The following is a 21836-nucleotide window of genomic DNA, read 5'->3' on the forward strand; positions in this document are numbered from 1 at the left end:
AGTAGTAGTAGTAGTAGTAGTAGTAGTAGTAGTAGTAGTAGTAGTAGTATTCGTTTAAAGTAATGGTAATGGTAGTATTCGTTTAACGTCGCTACGTACATGTGTACACGGACGGAGCTGCGCAAGTCGGGCATTGACGATTTGTCAACGTCGAATCCTCGCTACCGCCGCCTCGGGACTTCTTCCGACGCTACGGACGTCAGCAGCAGCGCGCTACCACCAGCACAGATACAGCAGTGATGTATCGCTGATGTACGCGCGAGGCTCTGAATCAAGAATGTCGCAATTAAGCCCGTCTCATCAATCAATCTACAAGTCGCGAGCATATATGCATGCAATGCTCTGGCGAACTGGATTCTCCGAGCCCTGTCTGACTTGACTTGATGATGATGATGATGATAGTATTCGTTTAACTTGAATTGGTTTGACGTAAGGAAACTTCAAAACGAATACACACACACACACACACACAATATGCAATCGACTTCGCGCCATGAACGACTAGCGTCGCTCGCGCAGTCTGATTCTTGATTGAGCTTGCCGCGGCACGAGTTGGTGCGCGTGAATGGGCGGACCGGACTTCTACCCGCGGCTTCTCGATTTTGATTCTCTGATTGTAGGATTCGTGATTGCTGCTGAAGGAGCGGCGACGAAGCTGTAGTCGACATGCTTGCATGGCGCAAGTCGCAAGCGATGGTGTGAATTCGATTCGTCTTCCGCCGCATCGCTGCACGCAGATTGCTGCTGCGCTAGATTGCAGCTGCAAGCTTGCTTGCGCAAGCACGGTGAGGAGCAAGAGAAGAATTGTGATTAGAGATGGTCCACGAAGGGCCCCGCAAAGGCGCGCTCCACATCCCTGAGAGTGTGTCAGCGATGACGAAAACGCCCCAGATCTCGGCTTTCGGAGGTCGTCGGATGGGTTGCCCCGGCGCCCTCGCGCCCTGTAAGCTGCTGTCCGACTGTATATCGCCCCCGCGCAGGCACCTCGCGGTTTTCAGCAATTATAAGTCTCTTCTACTCCTGTATCCTTACGGGTGGCTTTTTCATTTAAGCGACCAAAAGCGCCACTACAGCACGTGCGTGCGTCGCAGATGGATGTCTCCGCAGGCGCTTCCTGCCTTGTCGGAGGCTTAAGCGGGGGCACAGCCTGCTGCATGGTCGACCAACGTCGGGGTATCTGAATCATGTCATAAATCGGCCTCGGAAAGCAGCTTTCAGCTTCGCCTTGCTGCAGATTGCTGATGAAGCATGAAACGTGAGGCTTCGTGGACCGACGCAGACTTGCATTAGCGCAATTAACTTTCGGAGAAAGCTCATGTGAAATCGCGCGCGAGAGGCGAAAGAGGTTGCAGCTAGGGGCTTGACCGACTCATCTGATGCTTCGAGTCCATCCAAGTCCGACGACCTCAGCTCCCGTACCATGACTTGGACTCGCTCCTACGGTACGCTGACTGAACATCAAAGCTGTGGTCAAGGATAGCTCGAGCGCAATGCAACGCGGGAGGAGGAGCTGGAGCCCCGGCACGCCCCACCTTGATCCGCAGCATCCGAGCTCGCGCCCAATGAACTTTGGCGGATAGTGACGGTCTTCGACCATGGGTGTGCAAGGTTCGTGCATCACGAATGGCGCAATCACGTAATGAGAGGCCGATCGTGAATGAGCTGCCTACATGTCTGCGGTCTGTCGCGCAGGTCTTGAAAATGCGGATGAGGGGATGAAGGGGAGTATCTGTGCATATTCCCACGCAGCCCCTAGCGGCAATCGCAAGTTCTGTGTAGGAGCTTTGCGCCAGACAATCGACCTGGTGGCCGTCCCTTGCCGTGGAGGCATGGATTACTACGTGGCCCGCCAGCACCTTCTGAGGATATGCGTGTCTAAGTCGCGAAAGGCAGCCATGGCAGAGGACGTGCTCGCGTTCTTGCATGGTGATCTCGGCTACTGTGAGCCAGCCTGGGCTAAGTGGAACGAAAGAAAATTTCAATGTGAAAGAGGACGAGACGCACGATGAGTCAATGGCTGAGTCGACCATATGGCGTTCCGTAGCGATGGATACGAACCACGGGTGTCGCATGCCTCGTCCTCGATGGACCAAGGCGCACGATCATGTTGAAGGGCGCAGAGCGGAGCATGTGGTGCGATCGCAGCCCAGCCATGCAGCGACCCTTCGACCGCGTGGTTTCCAATCGTGATTCGTCCTTTATTGATGAGATCTACGCCAGTGCCCATCAAGGCCGCATTTCCCATCCGCACAAGCCCAATGGACTTGGCCGAGCCTTCAAGGCAGTGTACCGCGAATCGGGGTTGACATCAAGTTGTATCGGCGCCTCGGCGCTTCCTCTCGCCGATTGCTGCTGTGCAGATTACTCCGTTGAGTGAGAGCCTCGAGTCTCAGCTGCTGCCGAGCAAGTATAGTGGGCATCTGCAGCAGTCGCACCCATGCATGCAGCACCGTCGATGTGCTTCTGCTTGCACAGCAGCCGCGATTCTGGCCGTATAGCTTGCCCAAAGGCCACCTCGTCCACCAGGGACTTTTCTCCGCCAGGCTTCGCAGCTGTCTGTCTCAGATCTCGTTCTGCTTTGATCCGCTTTCTTAGAGCAAAGGGACGGCGCCACGCCTTGCGACCTGACGTGGTGGCCTGCTGGCCTCGACGCTGCGCTCCTTTGGCCACGACCCCTCGCTGCATGGTGCTTGCGATTTGCCCCCCCTTCGTGCTGGCCGCGCATTGACGTGTGACGGAAGTTTTGAAATTGCGCTAACTTTACGGTATGCCTGGCAATCAACCTGCTCTGTCCCGTGTGAGACATGCGTTGGATCAGACATCCTCTCTCGCTTGTCGCCATGCAGCAACGGCTGACGCCCGCGAGACCTCGCTTCTCCTCGTTCGCGCGAAGCTGCAAGACCTTGAGGTGGCTCTCGCCTCAAGTCCATTTTTGATGGTCGCCATGCGGGAGCAGCATGGTATCAGCACCGCTTCGCTTCCTTGTGATGGTGCATCATCTTGATACCGCGTGGATGTATTCAGCCTCGCGAACGCATGTCCGACGAAGGTCGCTGCTGATGCACGCACAGCAGGCAAAGGCTGCAATTTGCTTGTGAGCTGTCTCAGACCGCCAAACGGCTAAGGGCAGCAAAAAGCCGTCTCGCATGTTGCCCTTGTGATGTCCCGCGCCATACGCAGCCTCATCACCACGCTGCCATACAGGTACTCACGCAGCACATGCAGCAGCGGACGCATGGTCAAAGTGCGCCGTTGAGTCCAGGAAGCTTGCATGGTCTGGATCAGCGCGGGACGTTAGTGAAATCATCGGACTATCCAGCTGCACGAGGCATGGCGTGAGAGAAGAGCCGACCAAGAGAGCTGACGGTACCCTGCCAGAGTTGGCCTTTTGCACCGAAAGAGAGACACGGATCGGCCATCGAGCTAATTTGCCTTTTGCTGAGGATACATGTGCTGCGAATGGGAAATGCTGCTCAGCCTTTCCATGCGGCCATCGCACGCCTGCGAGTAAGACCACTGCATGTCGCCACGACTCTCCACACCACACATTCCGGGCTCGTTCTTCCTTCCTTGTCCTCCTCGTCCCCATCCACCTCCCAACAATCCACATTTCGGTTCGCAGAATCCCTTATCTGGGACAGACGCATCCAAGTCAGACGCTCCTCTTGCTGGTCTTCACCTGAAGTCTTGCCATTCCACCTAGCACCCTCGGGCCCGCTTGACCACTGCACCGATCAGTGCGTACCACCCAATCATTCGTCATTACGATAGCGAAGGCTACTTCTCCGGACACCACCCTGTTGTCATCCACATCGAGACACGCCGCTTGCTCTGGTGCACCGCCTGAAACTCGAACAACCTCTTTGTTGGCGGTCCAGCCGACTTGCGGGCCTTCTCCATTTCGAGAGCAAAGACAAAGCTATACATATCCTCCAATTGCTGGGCCTGCGCACGTGCTGCGGAAGCGCCACTAGTACATCGGAAACCCATCACGCAGAGCGTCTCGCCGCTCGTCACATCAACACGCCGCAATCCTCTACCGTGGCATCGCCCTGCCATAACCGCGTTACAACCGCGGTACCTTGGCCGCCTCAATCGCGATTTCGTCAGCAGGACCCTCCACTTGGCCGCTCTGCGCGTTTCCAATTGAGGTCGGCGTTGGGCTATCTCGACTTAGATTTGCGCTCTCACAAGTCGGTATCTCATCTGGCGTCCTCGATCCGGCAGAGCTCGGCAATCTTGATCAAGAGTCGGAAAGTGAGTCGATGGCGTTGTATGCTTGCTCGATCAGAGTACTAGAAACGAGGCACTGCAGGCGGGTGTGGGTGTGCAAGCGGCTCCCAGCCGCATCGCGATCGGAACAGTGACGCAAGTGTGCCCTGATTCAGCGGTACGGAAGCCAATGATTGCTGCGACTGCTTGCTGTTTCGAAGAAGACGGTCCGGCCCTATCACACCCACCCACAGGCTCGCCACAGCCTTTCGTGTCGCGGAAGGTGCTTTGTTCTGCGGTCGCATGCGATGGAGCATTTGCGAGGAAAGAAAGGTGCCTCACGCATTCGAGTTGCGTGTCGTTCTGACGCGAAGGAGGACCTCGCTGCGATACCGTCATTTTGCCTTTCCTGATATGGGGATCCGCACCGAGAGCAGGCGTTTGCATCTTTCCTCAAGTCGAAGGGCGCATACGCACGGGCTATCAAAACTTGCAAGGGCTCGGCACTAGCGTTGTCAATCAGATTGCCGGCCCGAGATGATCATATGGCTGCGCGGAGGAGAAGAAAAGGGCCAGGGCCCGGTTTCGGGGTAGACACGAGCATCGAGTGCCACGTTTCCCGACACGGGCGCGGACTTATGACTTTGACTCTGATCCTGCTGCATAGCATTGGAGAGCAGAGGGGAGCCCTTGGGCAGCAGCTATACACAGCTATGTGGTATACAGTAGATCACGAAGCCTGCCCGTCGCGCTGCGCCCCTTGCTGCCCTACTGCCGCGATCGCCCTCTGTTCTTGATGGAGTAATTACCGCGAGGTGATTGTGTCTAGAGCGAGCGTCCGAATTCGTGGGAAAGGCCAACTTGTCTCAGATAGCAAACCCCCCGCGCGACCTTTCCTATTCTCAGCCAGCCGGGCTACGGATGGCTTCGCTGCAGAGTTGCGCGGGGATTGGACATGATGCCTGGCTCAAATCGAGTAATCCTCTCGGACCTGCGTCAATATCGTTCGTAGGTTTGAGACGCTTCCATCCTGCTGCTGCTGTACATGTACATGCGCCCTAACACGGATGAAGCAGCACCCCAACACGGTACGTGCGCGTTACGCGTCAGGGGCCAAGGTCAGCAAAGCAGAAACTTCATCGGATTCAGTCAACAGTGCTCTGCGGTGCAGCAAACGCTCTGCCCAGCTATGCGCCGGCTCGGCCTGAATAGCTGGCTGGCTTGTGCGAGGTGCCGCTACCATAGACATCGCAGTTCCAGTTGCGAAAGTCGGAGGAGTCGCGCTTGTAGGCCGCATCTCCTTGGGCTCGAGATCAGTCATGCTCCTATGCGGTCGCGGGTCAGGAACGCTTCTCACGCGCGGCCCGCCGCTCAAGACGCAACCGCATATCTTAGAGTGCTCATTGACCCACGTTCACTCTTCTGTTTTGACCTTTCGCAGCGAAAAGAAATACCATCACAGGCAGCGACAAGCGCCGCGACAGCTGTCGAAACGCAGAGCTGCGAGCGCTGCTCACCAAGATCGCCCGAGCCAGCAAGAGTCTTGAAAATCCTTCGCGTCCTCCACCCTTCTGCAACGTATGCATCAAATCGCCCAACCGCTCTCTGATTTGAAGTGGCCAAAGCACTTTAGTCCTGGCCCTTCATCTCGCAGCGATCTGGACTTGGTTCCACCTGACGACTTCGACCATCAGCATTTCAAGATGTCCACGGACGAGGAACGTGGTACGAAGAGATCTCGAAGCCCTTCCGCGAGGGAAGGTGGAGAAGAGATCGCTGTGCCTCGTCAGCGGCCAGGCCGCTTTCCTCTCGCCATGTCTGATCTACTCTCCGGTCCGCAGCAATCGATGGGCGCTTCCCTTCCACCTGCCAAGCGGCGCAGCATCTCTCCACGACGCGAGGAGCCACGCTCAGCGTTGCCATCCGCAATGGCAGTTGACGACGCCGTATCCCACCACAACATGGCGAAAAGCGCTGATACGTCGCCACCCGCCACTTCTGAATCTCGTAGTGCGAATCGAAGACCTGCGACAGCCGGAACAAATAGTCCGTCAAGCACCGGGCCCAGGATGCGAGACAGTCAACGCCCTTCGACGAGCACGGGAGCACCAAGCGCCGTAGCTCAAGCAGACAACCATTCAAGCGAGGGGGCAAGCGTCGCTTATCAATACACTGCCGTTTCTCAGATCACAGCTGGGAGAGAAAACATGTGAGTTGATGTCACGCTACGCGTTGTCAACGCGTAAACCCTGCAGAGACGCTGATCTGTGACACTGGATTTTCCATTGCTTCTTCACACCCAGTGAATACCAGCTGACGCTTCGCGAACAGCCAAAGCACTCCCGGATGTGCGGCGTCGGCGAGAAGGGTGAGTACCTAGCGATGCTGCGCTGGACTGATCTCTGTGTCTGCTACAGCAATGAAGCTAATTCTTACTGTCTGCTGTCTCGCCTCGTCACAGCCGATCGACGTCCTATTGACCCTGCACCGATCATCCAACTTCGCGTCATCACGCACGATGGACCTCCAGGCTCTGCTCAAATGACCTCCGAGAGCAGCTACGGTCAAGTCATCGGCACTGGTGGCAGCACTTCGCGCGTTCGACGCGGCGTTCCGGTCATGACCGACTGGGGTGAAGGATGGGAAGACAAAGCGTGGTATCTAGAAAACCCTTACTACTTCATGTATGCGATGCTCGCCGATGCCGAGACCGATGAGGAGCTGCACCTGCTGCAGGACGGCAAGACGCGCTATACTACCGGCAGCTGCGTCTCCTGCTTGTACCACCTCAAGGACATCGATGGCAGCCATCAAGGCTTCTTCGTCTTCCCTGACTTGAGCATACGAGTCGATGGCCGATACCGCCTCAAGCTCTGTCTGTTCGAGACGATCGGGCACGAGGTTCACCATTGCAAGTCTATCTTCTCCGACCCATTCAACGTGTTCACAGCCAAAAGATTTCCGGGCATGGAGGGTGAGTCGAGCGCGCGCGCGTCTGGCGACGCCTCGAGGGAAGATAGCACTGACGCAGGCCTGATTGCTCGCTGACTCGTTGTTCACAGAGTCGACCTTGTTATCAAAGTCGTTCGCTGATCAGGGTCTGAAGGTCCGTGTTCGCAAGAACCCACGCCTTCGGAGAGGTCGAGCGGGCAACAAACGCAAAGACGGCGACTACAGCGACGACTCTGACGGGCAGACTGGTGCGGGTCTTCATGGTTACTTTGACGATCCATCGTGGCGCGACCAGAAGCGAGTTCGGAGCGACGAGAATGATGCTCTCAGCCACGATGGTGGTTACAGCCGCCAAGCCGACCGGATGCTACCTCCAGGCGGAGAGCTGAGAGACTCGCGAGGATACCCTTACTCCCCTTCTTATGCGCACGAACGCCGCTACGATCGCGAGGGCTACTCGATGATGATGCAGGGACGACCTCCTGCCTCCCAAGTCTTCGGACCTCCTCCTGCAATGGTGCGACCACATCGCGAGCAGGAGACGTATAGGCCGACGTATGCTTCTCGACCAGTCCGCGAAGAGTACGCTCATCCCGAGGACAGTCACGGCGGTAGGTCACGCCATCCTTCCGGTGGACTGGCGTACTCTGGTTCGCCTGCTCAACAGTCGGTGACACACTCGGAAACGCGTCGTCCGTCATTGCCGTTTGCGTTTGCCCCTCCGGCGCAGAGTCGATCTCGTCCGCCTAGCCCTTCGGAGACGAGGTCATACCAATACCAGCACAGTACCCCGCAAGGTAGCCATCGTTCTCGCAACATTTCTGGCTCCAGCTACATTTCTATGGAAGACGGTAGTGAGGGATCTCGCAGCGGCTATCACAGCTCTCCAAGGCACGGTCCTTCCAGACTTCCTGCTCTAGCGCCGTTACGGTCCGATCTCAGACAACACGCAGGCGGAGTACGAGGCGCACCTAGACCATCTCATCACGGTGTAATGGATCGTGGCATCGACGAAGACGGCTACCTGAGTGTGCCGCACGCAAGCCGGGACAGATCGGTCAGCGATCCAATGGCTCGAGTTTCTCCACGCTCCGCTTTCTCGGGCGCTATGCCACCGATCCCGGATTTGGGGGATCGTCGACTGCCGCCACTTCGCGGCACTCTGGCTCAGGATTCTCGACCGCCACCCGTTCGCGGCATCTCTGATTATGGTCGAGAGACAGAATACAGCGGTGAGCGTGGACACGACGCGCATCCACGTGCCCATTCACATCAAGGCTACACGCACCCGCTTGCTGAGCAGGATGAAAACTATCATGCGCAACGCGGCGAGTCGAGCCCTCGAAGAGGTCGCGTGCCTTGGCAAGGTCCTTGAAGGAGCCAGCGCTCAACTCAGCGCTTTTCGTCACGAGTCTTGCATGATCCCCGGCAGAATGTGGGAGCTAAATGCTTCACCTTTCTTGTCTCGCTTATTTTACTCTTGTACATATTTCATTGGTGCTTTCTTTCCTCTCTCCCTCTGCCTCACATATATGTACTCAAGTGTCCCACACCCGAAGTCGAGTCGCTGCTTGTCGACAAGTATACCCCATTCTTGTACCGTCGTCGTCGAAGCCGAATGCATGAAGTTGTCGACGATGTCGTTGCTATCCACAGGGTCGTGTCAGGCTTGTGTGAGCTGGGCTTGTGATAATCGGCTCGATCGGACTCGATCGCTTGGGGGGATCCGTGTTTTCCTTGAAGTCGCAGCACTCGAGTAAATCTAGGATGACTACGAGGCAAGATTTCAGACACCAGAACGAAGAAGCGGGTTGCTCGGCGTCGATTCAGAGTCACCACTCAGGGTTGTAGACTATGAAGAGTGTCACGTTCTGGTTGCGATCTAGCCGTGTGATCGTTATCTTGACCCGAAGGCTTTCAATGGTCGCTCGCGCGAGTCCAGAGACACAGACTCTTGACTGCGTGATCGACGATTTCATCCATTTCTCGACTCATCGTGACTCTTCGTAGCCCATGACTTCCCACCGCTGAGCAAGAAGATCGATGTTGTTTGAGATTTCAGACTTTCGCAAGACTTACAATTGAAATTCACAAATCAAGATGGAGGACTTTACTCTTTTGCGCGTTTGGACGCAGCCGAACTCATTCAAGATTATGCTTGACTACGATAACAACAAGGTTTGTTCTAATCTTTACCTTGTAAGATCAGTCATCACGCGCGCGACAGAATTTAAGAGCTCGATCGATGATGCATGATCCAGCGATCCAGCAGAGCATGCATGCAGGCGGGCGAGCGCGAGCGCGCACTGGTCGCGACTCAAACTTGTGCGAAGTCACGCGCTGCGCCACGCAGCACCAAACCGCACCGTTGATGCCGCACCGGTATACAGCAGGTCTCCCTAAAGTTCGTCTCGCAGCTCACGCCCTGCGGAGATGGATGAGCGCGCGCTGATCATCGCACAGCGGCGCAAGGCCTGCCTCGCAATTGCCATCTCCACGGGGAGAATGTGCCGACTTCGATCGAGCATTAGCAACACTTGGCCGAACCATCGTCATCATCATCTTTCTGCTTTCCTGACTGTCTGCCCAACACCTCTACAGTCGCAACCTTCACTGATACTCTTCTTACTTGTTCGAGTCAAAAAAGCCTTGTGACTTCAAGAACAAGTTCACTCGCCCCCCGTCATTGGCTCGCTGGCGATCGCGGTGCCTCATGCGCCCCCAACCGCCCCTGCCACCCTTGCACACACGCCTCGTCTCAGTATCGACCCTCGAACGATTCACGCATCACATTCGGACAGCACTGCGACTCTCCAGCGAGTGACACCTATAGCGACATCACAGCTCCAGTCTAGCGCTTCGTCTGCGCATGCAAGCAATACGCAACGCATCTCCTATGCAAGCATTCGGAGGCGTTCCTATGGCGCCCTCCGCTACAGGACCTCAGGGTGGGATCGGTGGAGGGCAAGCGGCGTACAATGGTGGGAATGCTGCAGGTGGTGCTGGAGGGCACCCGAATGGTGCGGCTTCACTCAATGGGCAGAACGGCAACAATCACGGACCCGCTGGACTCGTCTATCCCGCACTACACCTTCACCCCTTGAACGACACGTTCGCACCTAAGCAAATCAGCCTGTCGCCTCCTAGCGCAGCCAATAGAGTCAAGATTGGAAGGCAAACGAACAACAAGACCGTGCCGCACCCTACCAACGGTTTCTTTGACAGCAAAGTCCTGAGTCGCACCCATGCCGAGGTCTGGTCTCAAGATGGCAAGGTGAGTCGCTACGTTACGTGATGCCTCTTTCGCGTCCGCACTCGACACATTCGGGGCTCACGCATCCAGAGCCTTTCCGCAGATCTTCATCAAGGACGTCGGCTCCTCGAACGGCACTTTTATCAACAAGCAGCGCTTGTCCGAGGAGAGCAAGGAGTCGTCCAATTTTGAGCTGCGCAACGAAGACCTGGTCGAGTTTGGTATCGACATTGTGGGCGATGACAATAAAACGATTATTCACCACAAGGTGGAAGCGCGTGTCTACCTCGTAATCACAGCTGAAGAGGCGCTGGGTATGCGAAGCGACTTTGCTTCCCTTTATCGAGGTGGTGGCCACGGAGGAGTGATGGGAGGTAGTGGTATGGGACCGGGCGCTGAAGGCGGACTTCGACGCGGCAAGAGCGGCATGAGCTTCGAACACATCTTTTCGAAGTTGCAAAGCGAGCTTCAGCGCAGTCGTGATCACTCCTCAGAGCTAGGCGGGCTTGCGCACGCCATCACCGAGGTCGGTGAAACGATGCAAGGCGGAATGGTGAGTTCGCATTTTGTCTGTTCGTGTGCGCGGCATCTCAAATGCTGAACTCAAAATTGGCGTCATAATGCTCTACAGCCACCGATGCAGAACCCTCCTTACCAGCACATGGTACCAGCACATCCTTCAGACTCCAGCGCCCCTTCAACAAGCGTGGCTGCATTGCAAGAGCAGCTTGCAAGCACTCAGGCCAGTCTTGCAGAACATGTCGAAAAGATCCGCAACCTAGAGAGTGTGCTGGCCGAGCACGAGTCCATCAAGCAAGAAGTGGATAGCATGAAAGCGCAAATCCAAGAAGTTGCAGCAGGCAGGGGCAGCTCAGTGAGCGGCGAGAGTCTTGCTGGAGACTTCGATGACGGCGCAAGCATTGCCAGCATGGACACCGTCACTGGGGGTGCCACAGGTCGAAGATCACCCCGTTCAATGCTTGCTCAGACTCGAGCTGCGCCATCATCTAATGGCGCGGGCGGAGAAGAGGCGCTGCATGACCTGGACGCCTCATCTAGCAGCCAGGAGGATGAGCACGAAGGGCCACGCGCGCCCCCTGATGAACCCCCGCACACAACTACGGCCGCATTGATGTTACAAAATCAAGCCCTTTCTGGTAGGCTCGAGGCGCTGGAGGGCCAACTCGAAGAGGCGCTGACGCTGGGACGAGGACTTCAAGCTCAGCACGCGTCAGCCAGCGAGGCTGTCCGCACGCTGGAAGGGCGTATGGCCACGCTCGAGAAGGAGGTGGTCGAGAGCGAGAAGCGTGCTCAAGGTGCGGCTGTTAGCGCCCTCGAAGGGCGTTGGGCGGAATGGCGCGCAACGCTTGAAGCTGCTTGGACCAAAGAGAGGCAAGGATGGGCAGACGAAAGGGAGCAGATGCGAAGAGTGGTGCAGGCTTGGGATCAAGCTAACGCTAGCTTGGAATCGGAGGCCCAGATAGCCAGCACATCAAGCGTGAGACGTTCGCCTTCAGCCTCCACCTCATCGCGAGGCAGCTCACCTCGCTCAAAGAACGCCAAGCGAGGAGCTGGCAAGCGGCACGTGAACCCCGTTTTGAGGTCGCTGTTGTATACACAGTCACATCTAGAAGAAGGTTCGACGGACGACGATGACGACGATGCGGAGAGTCGAGGTGTGGCAGACGGCCAATCCGAGGCTACTAGATCCGTGGGCTCCAGTGCCAGCGGCGAGTCCGCGGAGCCTACGAGCACTGCTGCTACCAGCCCAGCTGGATCTGTCGCTGGCAAATCGCATTCTTCTCGGGCTGGAGCGGGTGCCAGCTCGAGTGCGGGTCTCAAATCAAATCCCTTCCTGGCGATGCTGTCGAAGAATGGATCCGTCGAGGTGAGTGCGCGCTTCCAAAAGGACTTGCACGCGTCCGCACGCCCTTTGACTCATCACAATGCTCTCCTGATTCTTCTGCAGCCTGTGCCGGCGGCAATGGCTGCCGCAAGCCTGTTCGCCGTGGGCATAGCTTGGTACGCGTACTCGGGCAAAAGTGGGACACCGACAAGATTGACGTGACGATTACGAAAGGTACAGAGAGACAAGGCGGAGAGTAGCAAATGAGATGAGGGTGGGAAAGGAGGATCAAAGACCACGCAGGCTCGGCACGCATTGAACAGCGTCGATTCGATCAAAGCTTTGTCGTCCTGTCGATGGCCGGTGCACACAAGCACCTAGGTCTGGGCTCTGTGCTATTACCATTACTTACGACACGCCCCAATCCATGCTTTACGTAAAGCTTCAGGGTACGTGACGAGGAGTGCCAAGTTGCATTCATGATTGCAGGATCCTACACATGATATAGTACATGACGGTCCCTTTTGATTGCCTCTGATCTCTACAGTCGGGGCGCAATGCCTATGCGACCGCTCGAGATCAGTGTGTTTGAGTGCGCTGCAGCGGACTGCTGCGTCTTTCGTCCGCCTGATAGGGATACGTAGGCCCTTGTACCACAGGGTCGTGGTGACCCTGCAAAGAAGCCCACCAAGCCTCGTCGAGGGGTTGTGGCAGGCTGTTCTCTGACGGAGGTCGATCGTGTGGTGGAGCGGATGGAGAGCTGATGGCAGGAGACGGCGCAGGAGCAGCGGTGCCAAGATGCTCTATCCTCTGGCGTTTACGAGCCTGATCATCGATCGCGCCATGCGTCGTGGCATTGCTAGTGCCTGGCACAGCGCCACCTGTCAATGCGTAGTTGTGGTGAGGAATGTTGACGCTGTTGTTGGCTCCTGCTCCCGAAGCTGCATTCTCTAGCAACGTGCCGAGGCCAAGACTGGCTGCCCAGTCAGCGGGAAGAGATGCGCCAGTGTACGCGCTACTGCCGTGCTGCTGCTGCTGCTGCTGCTGTTGAGGCAGTCCTTGGGGGAGATGACTCCCTGCGGATACCAGCAATCGGAGTGCCTCGGCTATGCTAGCAGAGGTAGAGGTCGAATTGGACGCCGTTAGAGCTGGTATGACGTCCGAAGACTGAGGAGCCGTTTGAGGGAGATTTTGGCAGCAAGCCTCGCCCCACGCTCCCATGGGACACGCTTGGCTATCCAGCAATTGCGGTGGCAAAAAGACGCTGGTCTCCGCAGCCAACGATGAAGAATTGCGCTTCTGAGAGTGCGCAAAGTGATGCGATGCAGCAGCGCCATTGCCCGACGTGCCATCCTCATTGGCAGGCTTTGTCTCCGAGGGCCTGCCTTCATTTTCATTAGCGTAGCCCACCGACTCGGCTTTTGGTGTTGATGGCGTCGTGCCCGCGTTCGTGCCTCGGCGGTCGTCATAACGCGTGCGTTTGCGAATCACATCAGCGCGCATCGTCACAGGTCGATGCGCATTGTGAAGCTTGTAGTACAAACCTGGAACGCAAGAGGTAGGCGGGTGAGTCTTTTCGGCTCGACGCGGCGGGCAAGCGCGCCAGCTACTCACCACAAGCGTTGCAAATGATTCTCCCATCGGGATCCTTCCTCCACAAGGGTGTGGTGGATGTTCCGCAATTTGCACACGAGGCGCCCGCGTGTATGCCGATCCATTCGTCCCCTCCATTCGAGGTGTTGGTTGCGCCGCTGCTCTCGCCTGCTGCTTGTTTGGCGACACGTTCGGCTCGGCGTTGCTTGAGAGCGTGCGGGCGTGGGACTGGCGACAAAAGACAATCCTTTTCAGTCCCACCCCGACATAGATACGCTAGGGCGGTACAAACTTCGACTCACCCTTGTGAAGCTTTAGATAGAGCCCACAGGCATTGCACTGCAACTTGAGGTTGGCGTCTCTTCTCCACAGAGGCGTCGACGTAGCGCCGCAATTGGAGCATTCGGACTTTCCATTGCCACCAGCATTGCTGTTGCTCGGTGAACCAGCAGCATCACCTTCGCCAGAGCCGTCTTGTGGAAAGAGTGTCTGGGGGCTAGATTTCCAATCACCGATCAGACCAGAGGCTGGATTGGAGTGTGGGGGAGCGATTGGATTCGTATGTTGATTATCCGAGAGGCTAGCACTGGTGGGATCGTTGCCGAACGCCTGGCCTGGAAAGGTGGCGGTGCGGGGCCGGTAGCTATCGGGCGAAGCTACTCCTAATCCTGGCATGGACTGATTTCCATATTCCAGCGGCGTTCCGGGCACGCTCGAGGATGATGCGGGCGTGGGCATGGGTCCGTTCAGTGACTCAAAGTAGGCGAATGGTGTCATGGACGATGAGTCCACTGCTTGTGCATGTCCGCCAGGATCAGACTGCTGGAATCTTTCCGCGCGCGACCGCGATGAAGAGCCGAGTCGCAAGCCTTGGGGAAAGGAGCGGAGAGACTGTCTCTCGGCTTGAGGGTCGGTCGAGGCTGCTGCGGACATATCAAATGACTGATACGACTGGCGGTGTGCAGCATGCTCTTTACCTTGGCGATCTCGCTGATACACGCTATGCATGGAGGAGGAGGAAGGTGACGCCGGAGACTGGGCAAGAGCAGATCTACCTAGCGCCGGCTGTGTATGCACGGCATTGCCAATGCCTTGGAATGGGCTGGACGGGTTTGCATTGTACGAAGAGCCAGCGGGACTTGCTGCGCTCAATGCTTGCGGCTGATTTACGCTGGCTTGAGTCCCCTGAAGGCCCGACAAGATCTGAAGAAGCTGCGGTAGACTTTGATTTTGAGTCACTTGAGCAAGCTGAGTCAAGAATGTCAAGACGGCCGGATGGAGTGCGGGCTGTGCTTGATTCGCGGCAATGCCACCCGCCACGTACTGCTGAAGCTCGCTGCCATCCTTGACAGTGGCAGAGGGCGTAAAAGCGGAAGGACTGGAAGCAGGACCAGCTTGCGACGCAAAAGCATTTTCGAAGTGTCGAGGAAAGCTGCGAGGCGAGACATGATCCGATGCTTGGGTGCCAGCGTCGTCGAAAGGAGCGGTCTTGGTGGGCGGTTGGTATCGCGCAGCACATTGTCTGGCTAGCTCCTGTCGCTTCATCTCTTGCAGTGTGATCAAGCTAGACGCTTGCAAGTCGGTCCCTTGAGCGGCCAGGTCTCGCTCGGCAGCTTCAATGTCCTCCAGGCTCCACGTCAATTCATCCAGTTGCGCAGCTGCTATCCGCGAGGAGCCAGAGCCAGTCGTCTCGCCGAATGACTGATTTGAAGGTGGCGACTTGACTATGGGCCATAGCTTGGCATGCTGCGTTGTGTTCATCTGACTGGCAGTTCGCTCGCTCGGCCGACGCAATGGCTGCGTAGAGATGGAGAATGTCAGCGTACGTCTGTGCTAAGTATGAGGAAGAGCGAGGTCAATGCTCTGCTCACCAGGGAGTCTGCCCGCTCTTTGCCCTTGCCCGACACCGCCGTTGCGGTCTGCAATCGTCTCGTTGCCGAGGCAAACGCTCGTTGAGCCCTGCGCTCCTCGAGCAGGGCCCGTCGCGCCTGGGCAGCGCTGAGCAGCTTTTCGCCGACCGCATCGTTGTACTCGGGCAGAGGAAGGAGGTGCACAGGCTTGGCCTTGCTTCGCTCAAGAACATCCACAGTGTACCTTGCACGCTTGGCGAAATGCTGCCTTCCCTCGCTCCTCACATCCTCGTCCTCCGTTGCCTAAAGGTAGCGTGAGTAGCGAATGTATGCGCGTCAGTGGTTCTCTGCGCGCTTTCCTCGCGCAGCTTCAGCAAGAGCAGACGCGAGACTCACGTCTACCGTTTGATTTCGCACTCCCCACATTCTCCATCCCAAATTCGATAGCCGCTCTCCGTGCTCGATGAGCGTGGGGTGATGTGATGTCGCTTGCCAGACTTGAGCCATGGACGAAGCATCTCCGAGTGTGGAATATGGCGCAAAGGGCTTGTTCTGCGGCAAGGTGAGCCATGCCTCTGTCAGCTCTCATCAGCCTGCAGCTTTGAGCACATCCAGCGACAAGTGCAGCGAAAGCTAATCTGTTTGCCATGAAGAAGGCGCTGACAGCGAGAGGCATGCCCCAGCAATTCGAATACTCACACCCTTGATCTTGAGGAGGACCATCGCTGCATGGGGGCCACAAGGCAGCTGCGCCTAAACTTGCCGTCGATCGGGACCCCTCGTATCCGCTTGGCTATCGCTACACAGCGAGCTGCCTGACTGCGGCTGTCGTATGATGTTTCTGAGCCTTTGCTTGCACACTTTGCTCCGCTCAGGATCCCAAGCTTTGGAATGACAAGTCTGAGGCAAAGCTAATCTGGCGCGGTGCCGTTGCGGTTGCGCGCGCTGCGCACGCGTGCGCGATTTTATCTAACGGATCAGATATCTTCCTTCTTTTCTGCGCGCGCGTGGCCGCAGGCGTGCGTGCGTGCGTCGCTGGAGCCTGCGCCTGTATAGTCGAGCAGCTGAATTGAGGTGAGCTGCGTGCGAGCAGAGTGACAATGTTCAAGAGGAGGGGGAAAGACGGCGTGTATCGTACGGCGAGGCGGAGTGTGATGTGAGTTGGAGTAATGTTCATGAATCGCAAGTGACTTTGAGGTGAGCGATGAGTGCGCGACGAGCCGCAAGAGGAAGCGGAATTAACGATTCTTAGCTTCTTCCGCGTGCATCTCATTCATCTCCTTCACGAGTCGTCAAGGCCAAGCAAGCGCTCAAAGGAGTCGATCGTGAGTCACGAGCGTGAGTCGGGCTCAGGTCAGCAAAAAAAGCCGTGCGTCCTTCTGCCCTCGCTTCATCAAACTTGCGCCGATCAGCAGCGCCGAAGCTGTGCTGCGCGAGTCAAAGGAGCCGAGTCACAGGTCTTGAACACCGCATACAGCCCCATGCAGTTTACACTGTGTGTGGTTGCATGATCCGAACTTGCACTGCGCAACTGTCAATGCACTGAAGCTGCAGCTCGAGCTGCGTCACTACCCGTACCTTGTCTTGGCAGGTCGGGGGTCGAGCCGCGTGCGTCGCCTTGCGAAGAAAAAAAAAAAAAAAAAAAAAAAAAAAAAAAAAAAAAAAAACAAGGTGCTGCAGTGCTCCAGGGCCACGGCAAGCATGCCGTGTAGTGACAGACAATGTCACTATACGCATAATCTGCAGCTTCGAGTATGCTCACAGCGCCCCTCTTTGCTGCTGCATGGGAAATATGAAGCCCTTCTTCGTCGGGGTGGACGGACATGCAACGAAAGAGCTAGAAGAGAAGCCCCGACCTGGCCCCCCGCTCCGGCTGCACCGCTTGCAACTTGCACCCGCGGCCGGCGGATCAAAAGCATATCAGATTACGAGCCCACACGCGCGCGCGCGCGCGCGTCTGTACGCGCGTGATGCAAACCCACGTGGCAGAGCTTTCATACTTTTGGCCGCGTGTATGCTTGATTCAAGAGGCTGTTTGATCCTGAGGTCACACGGTGGCTGGCCGCGTGTATGCTTGATTCAAGAGGCTGTTTGATCCTGAGATCACACGGTGGCTGCAGCGCTCGATGACATTCTTGATTCGTCGCAAAGATGGCTTTGTGGTTCTGGCTCGCTTGCTGATGCGTGCTCCCCAAGGTGTGAAGAGCCCAATTTTGAATTCGAGCTTGACCCATAGAAATCCAAGAGGGTCACGTGAGTATCGCTGGTCATAGGAAGACAGCTGACCCACCACGTGGCTTGCAGGTCGGCCCGCGCCGGTCGCGCCTGACCCAAGAAGGTCCAGATCTCGGCTGGGTTGGCTGAGAGGGGAGCGAATAGTCAGCAAGCGCATGTCGCTGGCTGGACGGTGGTTGATGCGTGGATGGATGCATGGTTGCCGGTCCCAACGCGAGAGCGGCGGCAGCACTGCACCCACCGTAACCTTTGCAACGCGAAAGGAAGTTCTGGCTGCTGCTGGGTGGTGCACGTTGGGTCAGATCGCACCACGTAACACCGCACAACAATCTGAATCGTGAATCACGAAACGGGAACTGGAAAGTCACGGGCCGAACACTTGACAGCTTTCCTATCGCATCACCAGTTGTTCATACCTTTTCACCACAATAGCCCAACGCGTGACAATCCTTCACTCACTCGTCAGAAACACAGGCGAAGGCATGATGTCGTCCAGTAACTGCAACAACGAGCAATCGCAGGTGCAGGAGGAGGAGCTGCAACAAACCTCTTCTTCCTCTTCGCTCTTCTCATCCTTGTCCGATGCCTTCTCTTCCTTCATGACTCCGGTCTACGCTGACGAGGTGAGTCTTCGTCGGACCGCAGCAAGGAGTTCAGCCGCGAGCGGTGGCTAGGGACAGCTCTGACTAGGATACCATGCGTCATGCGACATTCTATAGGACAAGGAGGAAGAGTCTGAGGAGGGGCAATCTGGAGAAGAGGGCGGCGAGGTGAGTGATCGACAAGCAGAATGCGCTAGTAGCGCAATAATGGAAGGCTGACAAGTGCGTCCACTCCATTGGCGATTTGCGTCCCTCAGGAGGGTGGCGAGGAAGGAGGCGAGGCAGAAGAGGAGGAGGAGGAGGAGCCAGAGGATGTGAGTGCTCAGGATGGCGAGCGTACAGCGTAGCGATGATGCTGCGAGGACATCATCTGACGAATCTTGAGCGGCATCTGCTCTTGGTCCACTTGCGCAGGAGTACCCCGCTATCTACGAAGGTGAGTCGCTAGCATTGAGAGGCTTACACAGGGAGGAGGCAATATATGCTCACTGCACCACGTGTGCATCTCCTGACTGCAGAATGCGAGAACTCAAAAGGCTGCGCACCTACCAAGCACCACTTCGAGGAGTGCCAGCAAAGAGTGCAGGATGGCAAGGGCTTCAAGGACGAAAACTGCGTAGAGGAGTTCTGTGAGTCCGCGGAAGCGTCAATGGTTTCGGTGTCTGGGGATCGAGATGAAGAGGCAGACTGCTTGACAAGTCCAGCACGTCGACCAAGTGGCAGAGCTGTGATGTACAGGGGCAAGGTCAGACAGAAGGGGGCCAGCTTTTAGCTCTGCGTAGCTCCGCCAACTCAATGAGCCGCACGTCAGCTTGAAGACATTTCAGCTGCTGATCCGACATTTGCTGACGTTGTGTCACTCGCTTTCCTCTTCATGCTCAGTCCACTTGGCACACTGCGCCTCAGAGTGCAGCGCTCCGTGAGTCACTAACATCGGAAGCTTCGCGCTCGTTCTTCGCATCTTGTGCTGATATGCTGTCCGGCGCGACGCTCTTCTGGCCTACAGTCGTATCTTTAGCAAGCTGCGTTAAGCACACGCCATGCTGGGTGCACGTCTGCCCAATTTAGGACGACAGGCTTCGATCTGGTCTGGTACTGCATGCTATCCGGTGCCGAACGCAAATAGAGCACCCATGCGATCGTCTTGAGAGCTGCGGCAAGCGCTACGAAATCGAGATGTTCATACAGTCCGCATTCGTTGTCGAGTGCCAAGCGGGATGGAGATGCGTGCGCCTTATCCGTCGCGGTGGGGGATCGCGGACTGACTCGCAACCCAGTGGTCGTTAATGCAAGACGACAAGGTGTGGCATCATGCCTCTGAATCGCTACCTGCTTCGAGCTTCGAATCCCTTGTCGTGTCTGAGGCGGCGCCTCATGCAAATTGCGCCTCACGCTAGGCCCTACCGCGCCGTGCTCGATGTTTCGGGGTAAAGAATCACCGTAAAAGTCATCCTGCTCACACTCGGTGCGCATGACCTTTGCCATACCGAGATGACGCAACACCCTACGGCTCTGCAAGCTCACGAAGACAGAGCACGACAAATGACGCGCATGTGATTTACGGCTTGTGCGAAGCAGATGCGCGCAGTGGCCTCTCATGATGTGTGCGTACTGCCGCTTTCAGATACCTTGCTTCGTGTCGAAGCGGCAGCAGGTTCCCTCTCAGCTGCGAAGATATCACCCAGATCGTAGCGCTTGATGATGCTGAATGCGCAAAAAAAACAAAAAAACAGTCCACGAGGCGTCAGTGGTGGGTCGGTGTGAGCCATTCGGCCACGGCCCATCGCGAGCGGAAATGCGTGGTAGCAATGCAAATCCCTCTCCAGCTTTGGCTTCGTGGTAGGATGACTGGCGCAGCAGCAGCAGAAGACTCACTTTGCTTCGTAAGGATGCTCCTCATCGGGAAAGATCTTCAACCTTTCCAATCGCCTATCCCTCAATCTGTTCTTTGGCAACATGCCTGACACGGCTTTACGGATGATCTGGTGTTTGGAGAAGGCGGACGAAGGGAGGCGGGGATGAGCGTCAGCAGGGTGAGTAGTGCTATGGTAGGGTGCGAGAGGCGATAGTCTTCATCTCCAATTCTCGGCTGGATCCTGCAACATGCTGCGTGATGCGATCCCGTCCAGCTCTGATTCAAAGGCTTGATGCGCGCATTCCCTCGCAGCTTCACCTCAATGGCATGCGCCGCCCCGTTTCTGCTGCGCTGGAAGCACGACTCACCTCATCGGGCTTCTTTTGCATCATCGTAGCATACGAAATTTCCTTTAATCCGCCAGGATACATGGTGTGATGCCTATACACCATCTGCTGATCCTTCTTTCCCGTCACCAACACATGCCTAGCATTCGTGACGACGACATAATCGCCGCTATCCAAAGACTGATCGTATACACCTCTCGGCTTGTGCTTGCCGACCAAGACGTTCGCTATGGACGCCGCTAATTTGCCTAGGACCCGATCCCGCGCAGAGACGTGGTGCCAAGCTCTTGTGAAGGCGAGTGTGGTCTGCGCAGAGAAGGGCAGATATCGCAGTGTGGTCAGGCATTGGAGCGTGAAAGGCCAGCAGCCAAAGGGTGCAAAACTCACATTTCCTACCCCTTGAGACATTTTGGTTGCGCGCTGCGGAAGCTGCCTTGATGTACCACCGAGCCGAGGGTGCTGCGATCCAAAACACAATGCAGGCAGACGTCCTTTACGCGAGAAACTGTTTCGTTTCGGAGGGTCGCCTGTGACAGCGCGCGCACCTGGCCCCTTGACGCAACACGCAGCACCAGGTGAAGGTTGTCGGAAGAGAGGGAAAGAAAGGATAGAGGAATCTGATCCGCTTTGGCAAATGTAGAAACAATCTTGAATGCTACGTTGACCAAGGGTTAGAAGCGTACATCTACATGTGAGGGTCGCAGATGTCGCGAGTACCGACGAGCTACGAGCATCCTGACTCGAGACTCAACTGGAGATTGAGGATTTCTCACACGACACGTGATCAGACTCGATCGATCTTCGCCCGCGCGGGGTTTGCGAGCACGTCTTTGAAGCAGACTCATGATGATCAGACTGTTCTCGACGCGTCACGATCCAAATTGAGAAATCCGCGGAAATCGAGGATAGCTTGAGATCGCGTGCACGCTAACACCCACGCAGTCGAGCGCTCCACACACATAACGTCCGTCCAGTCCATTGCATCCATCCACCATGCGTCCGCGCTCACAGTCTACGCTTCCCTGCATGCAGCAGCTTGCTTATTTGTTTTTGCACGAGCCTCGCCCAGCTTCGACGGGGATTTGATGGGG

At 56.5% G+C, this 21836-nt stretch overlaps 7 protein-coding genes across 7 annotated transcripts in view; 4 read left to right on the forward strand and 3 right to left on the reverse strand.

Annotated features, from left to right (window-relative positions):
* The window catches only part of IE81DRAFT_339798 (hypothetical protein), a gene marked incomplete at its 5' end in the record, with an annotated part of 1531 nt that extends 1150 nt beyond the window's left edge, over positions 1-381 (forward strand). The window contains one exon of the mRNA XM_025515587.1: positions 2-381. The remainder of the gene's footprint in view (position 1) is intronic.
* Positions 382-995: 614 nt separating this feature from the next.
* Positions 996-2313, reverse strand: IE81DRAFT_242568 (hypothetical protein). The gene is made up of 2 exons (XM_025511239.1): positions 2059-2313; positions 996-1951 (listed from the first exon to the last, which is right to left on the reverse strand). Exons 1-2 carry the CDS (start codon positions 2243-2245, stop codon positions 1407-1409), a joined length of 732 nt encoding a protein of 243 aa, XP_025372064.1. The 5' UTR covers positions 2246-2313; the 3' UTR covers positions 996-1406.
* Positions 2314-5915: 3602 nt separating this feature from the next.
* On the forward strand, positions 5916-8539 carry IE81DRAFT_345285 (hypothetical protein; the record flags this gene model as incomplete). The annotated part of the gene is made up of 4 exons (XM_025515898.1): positions 5916-6421; positions 6516-6580; positions 6674-7186; positions 7275-8539. 4 exons carry the CDS (start codon positions 5916-5918, stop codon positions 8537-8539), a joined length of 2349 nt encoding a protein of 782 aa, XP_025372065.1.
* A 1000-nt stretch (positions 8540-9539) lies between these two features.
* Positions 9540-12729, forward strand: IE81DRAFT_298480 (hypothetical protein). The gene is made up of 4 exons (XM_025512182.1): positions 9540-10438; positions 10521-10970; positions 11049-12305; positions 12387-12729. Exons 1-4 carry the CDS (start codon positions 10034-10036, stop codon positions 12483-12485), a joined length of 2211 nt encoding a protein of 736 aa, XP_025372066.1. The 5' UTR covers positions 9540-10033; the 3' UTR covers positions 12486-12729.
* A 1004-nt stretch (positions 12730-13733) lies between these two features.
* Positions 13734-14273, reverse strand: IE81DRAFT_283795 (glucocorticoid receptor-like (DNA-binding domain); the record flags this gene model as incomplete). The annotated part of the gene is made up of 3 exons (XM_025511576.1): positions 13734-13807; positions 13878-14051; positions 14159-14273. Coding segments are annotated over 3 exons (363 nt in total), but the record flags the coding sequence as incomplete, so codon positions are not given.
* A 4083-nt stretch (positions 14274-18356) lies between these two features.
* Positions 18357-19873, forward strand: IE81DRAFT_320879 (Non-heme 11 kDa protein of cytochrome bc1 complex). The gene is made up of 7 exons (XM_025513166.1): positions 18357-18564; positions 18661-18711; positions 18801-18857; positions 18958-18979; positions 19062-19172; positions 19426-19462; positions 19550-19873. Exons 1-7 carry the CDS (start codon positions 18427-18429, stop codon positions 19572-19574), a joined length of 441 nt encoding a protein of 146 aa, XP_025372068.1. The 5' UTR covers positions 18357-18426; the 3' UTR covers positions 19575-19873.
* Positions 19874-19967: 94 nt separating this feature from the next.
* IE81DRAFT_320880 (60S ribosomal protein L23) lies at positions 19968-21490 on the reverse strand. Its single transcript, XM_025513167.1, has 4 exons — positions 21133-21490; positions 20767-21051; positions 20419-20525; positions 19968-20247 (listed from the first exon to the last, which is right to left on the reverse strand). The coding sequence occupies exons 1-4, from the start codon at positions 21151-21153 to the stop codon at positions 20139-20141; spliced, it is 522 nt and encodes a 173-aa protein (XP_025372069.1). The 5' UTR covers positions 21154-21490; the 3' UTR covers positions 19968-20138.
* Positions 21491-21836: the final 346 nt, after the last annotated feature.

This window comes from Ceraceosorus guamensis (genome assembly GCF_003144195.1).
Source record: "Ceraceosorus guamensis strain MCA 4658 unplaced genomic scaffold IE81scaffold_8, whole genome shotgun sequence".
NCBI classification, from domain to species: Eukaryota; Fungi; Basidiomycota; class Exobasidiomycetes; order Ceraceosorales; family Ceraceosoraceae; genus Ceraceosorus; species Ceraceosorus guamensis.

Bases quoted from the DNA above. Each gene is read 5' to 3' on its own strand.
- IE81DRAFT_320879 (XM_025513166.1), top strand. From the start codon at position 18,427: ATGTCGTCCAGTAACTGCAACAACGAGCAATCGCAGGTGCAGGAGGAG. The intron at 18,858-18,957 runs GTGAGTGCTCAG...CCACTTGCGCAG, and splicing joins AGGAGGAGGAGCCAGAGGAT to GAGTACCCCGCTATCTACGA. The intron at 19,463-19,549 runs GTGAGTCACTAA...TCTGGCCTACAG, and splicing joins GCCTCAGAGTGCAGCGCTCC to TCGTATCTTTAGCAAGCTGC.
- IE81DRAFT_242568 (XM_025511239.1), bottom strand. From the start codon at position 2,245: ATGGGAAATGCGGCCTTGATGGGCACTGGCGTAGATCTCATCAATAAA. The intron at 1,952-2,058 runs GTTCGTATCCAT...CACTTAGCCCAG, and splicing joins CGAGGCATGCGACACCCGTG to GCTGGCTCACAGTAGCCGAG.
- IE81DRAFT_298480 (XM_025512182.1), top strand. From the start codon at position 10,034: ATGCAAGCAATACGCAACGCATCTCCTATGCAAGCATTCGGAGGCGTT. The intron at 10,439-10,520 runs GTGAGTCGCTAC...GCCTTTCCGCAG, and splicing joins TCTGGTCTCAAGATGGCAAG to ATCTTCATCAAGGACGTCGG. The intron at 12,306-12,386 runs GTGAGTGCGCGC...ATTCTTCTGCAG, and splicing joins CGAAGAATGGATCCGTCGAG to CCTGTGCCGGCGGCAATGGC.
- IE81DRAFT_320880 (XM_025513167.1), bottom strand. From the start codon at position 21,153: ATGTCTCAAGGGGTAGGAAAT. The intron at 21,052-21,132 runs GTGAGTTTTGCA...TTCTCTGCGCAG, and splicing joins TGTCTCAAGGGGTAGGAAAT to ACCACACTCGCCTTCACAAG. The intron at 20,248-20,418 runs GTGAGTCTTCTG...TTGCGCATTCAG, and splicing joins GAGCATCCTTACGAAGCAAA to CATCATCAAGCGCTACGATC.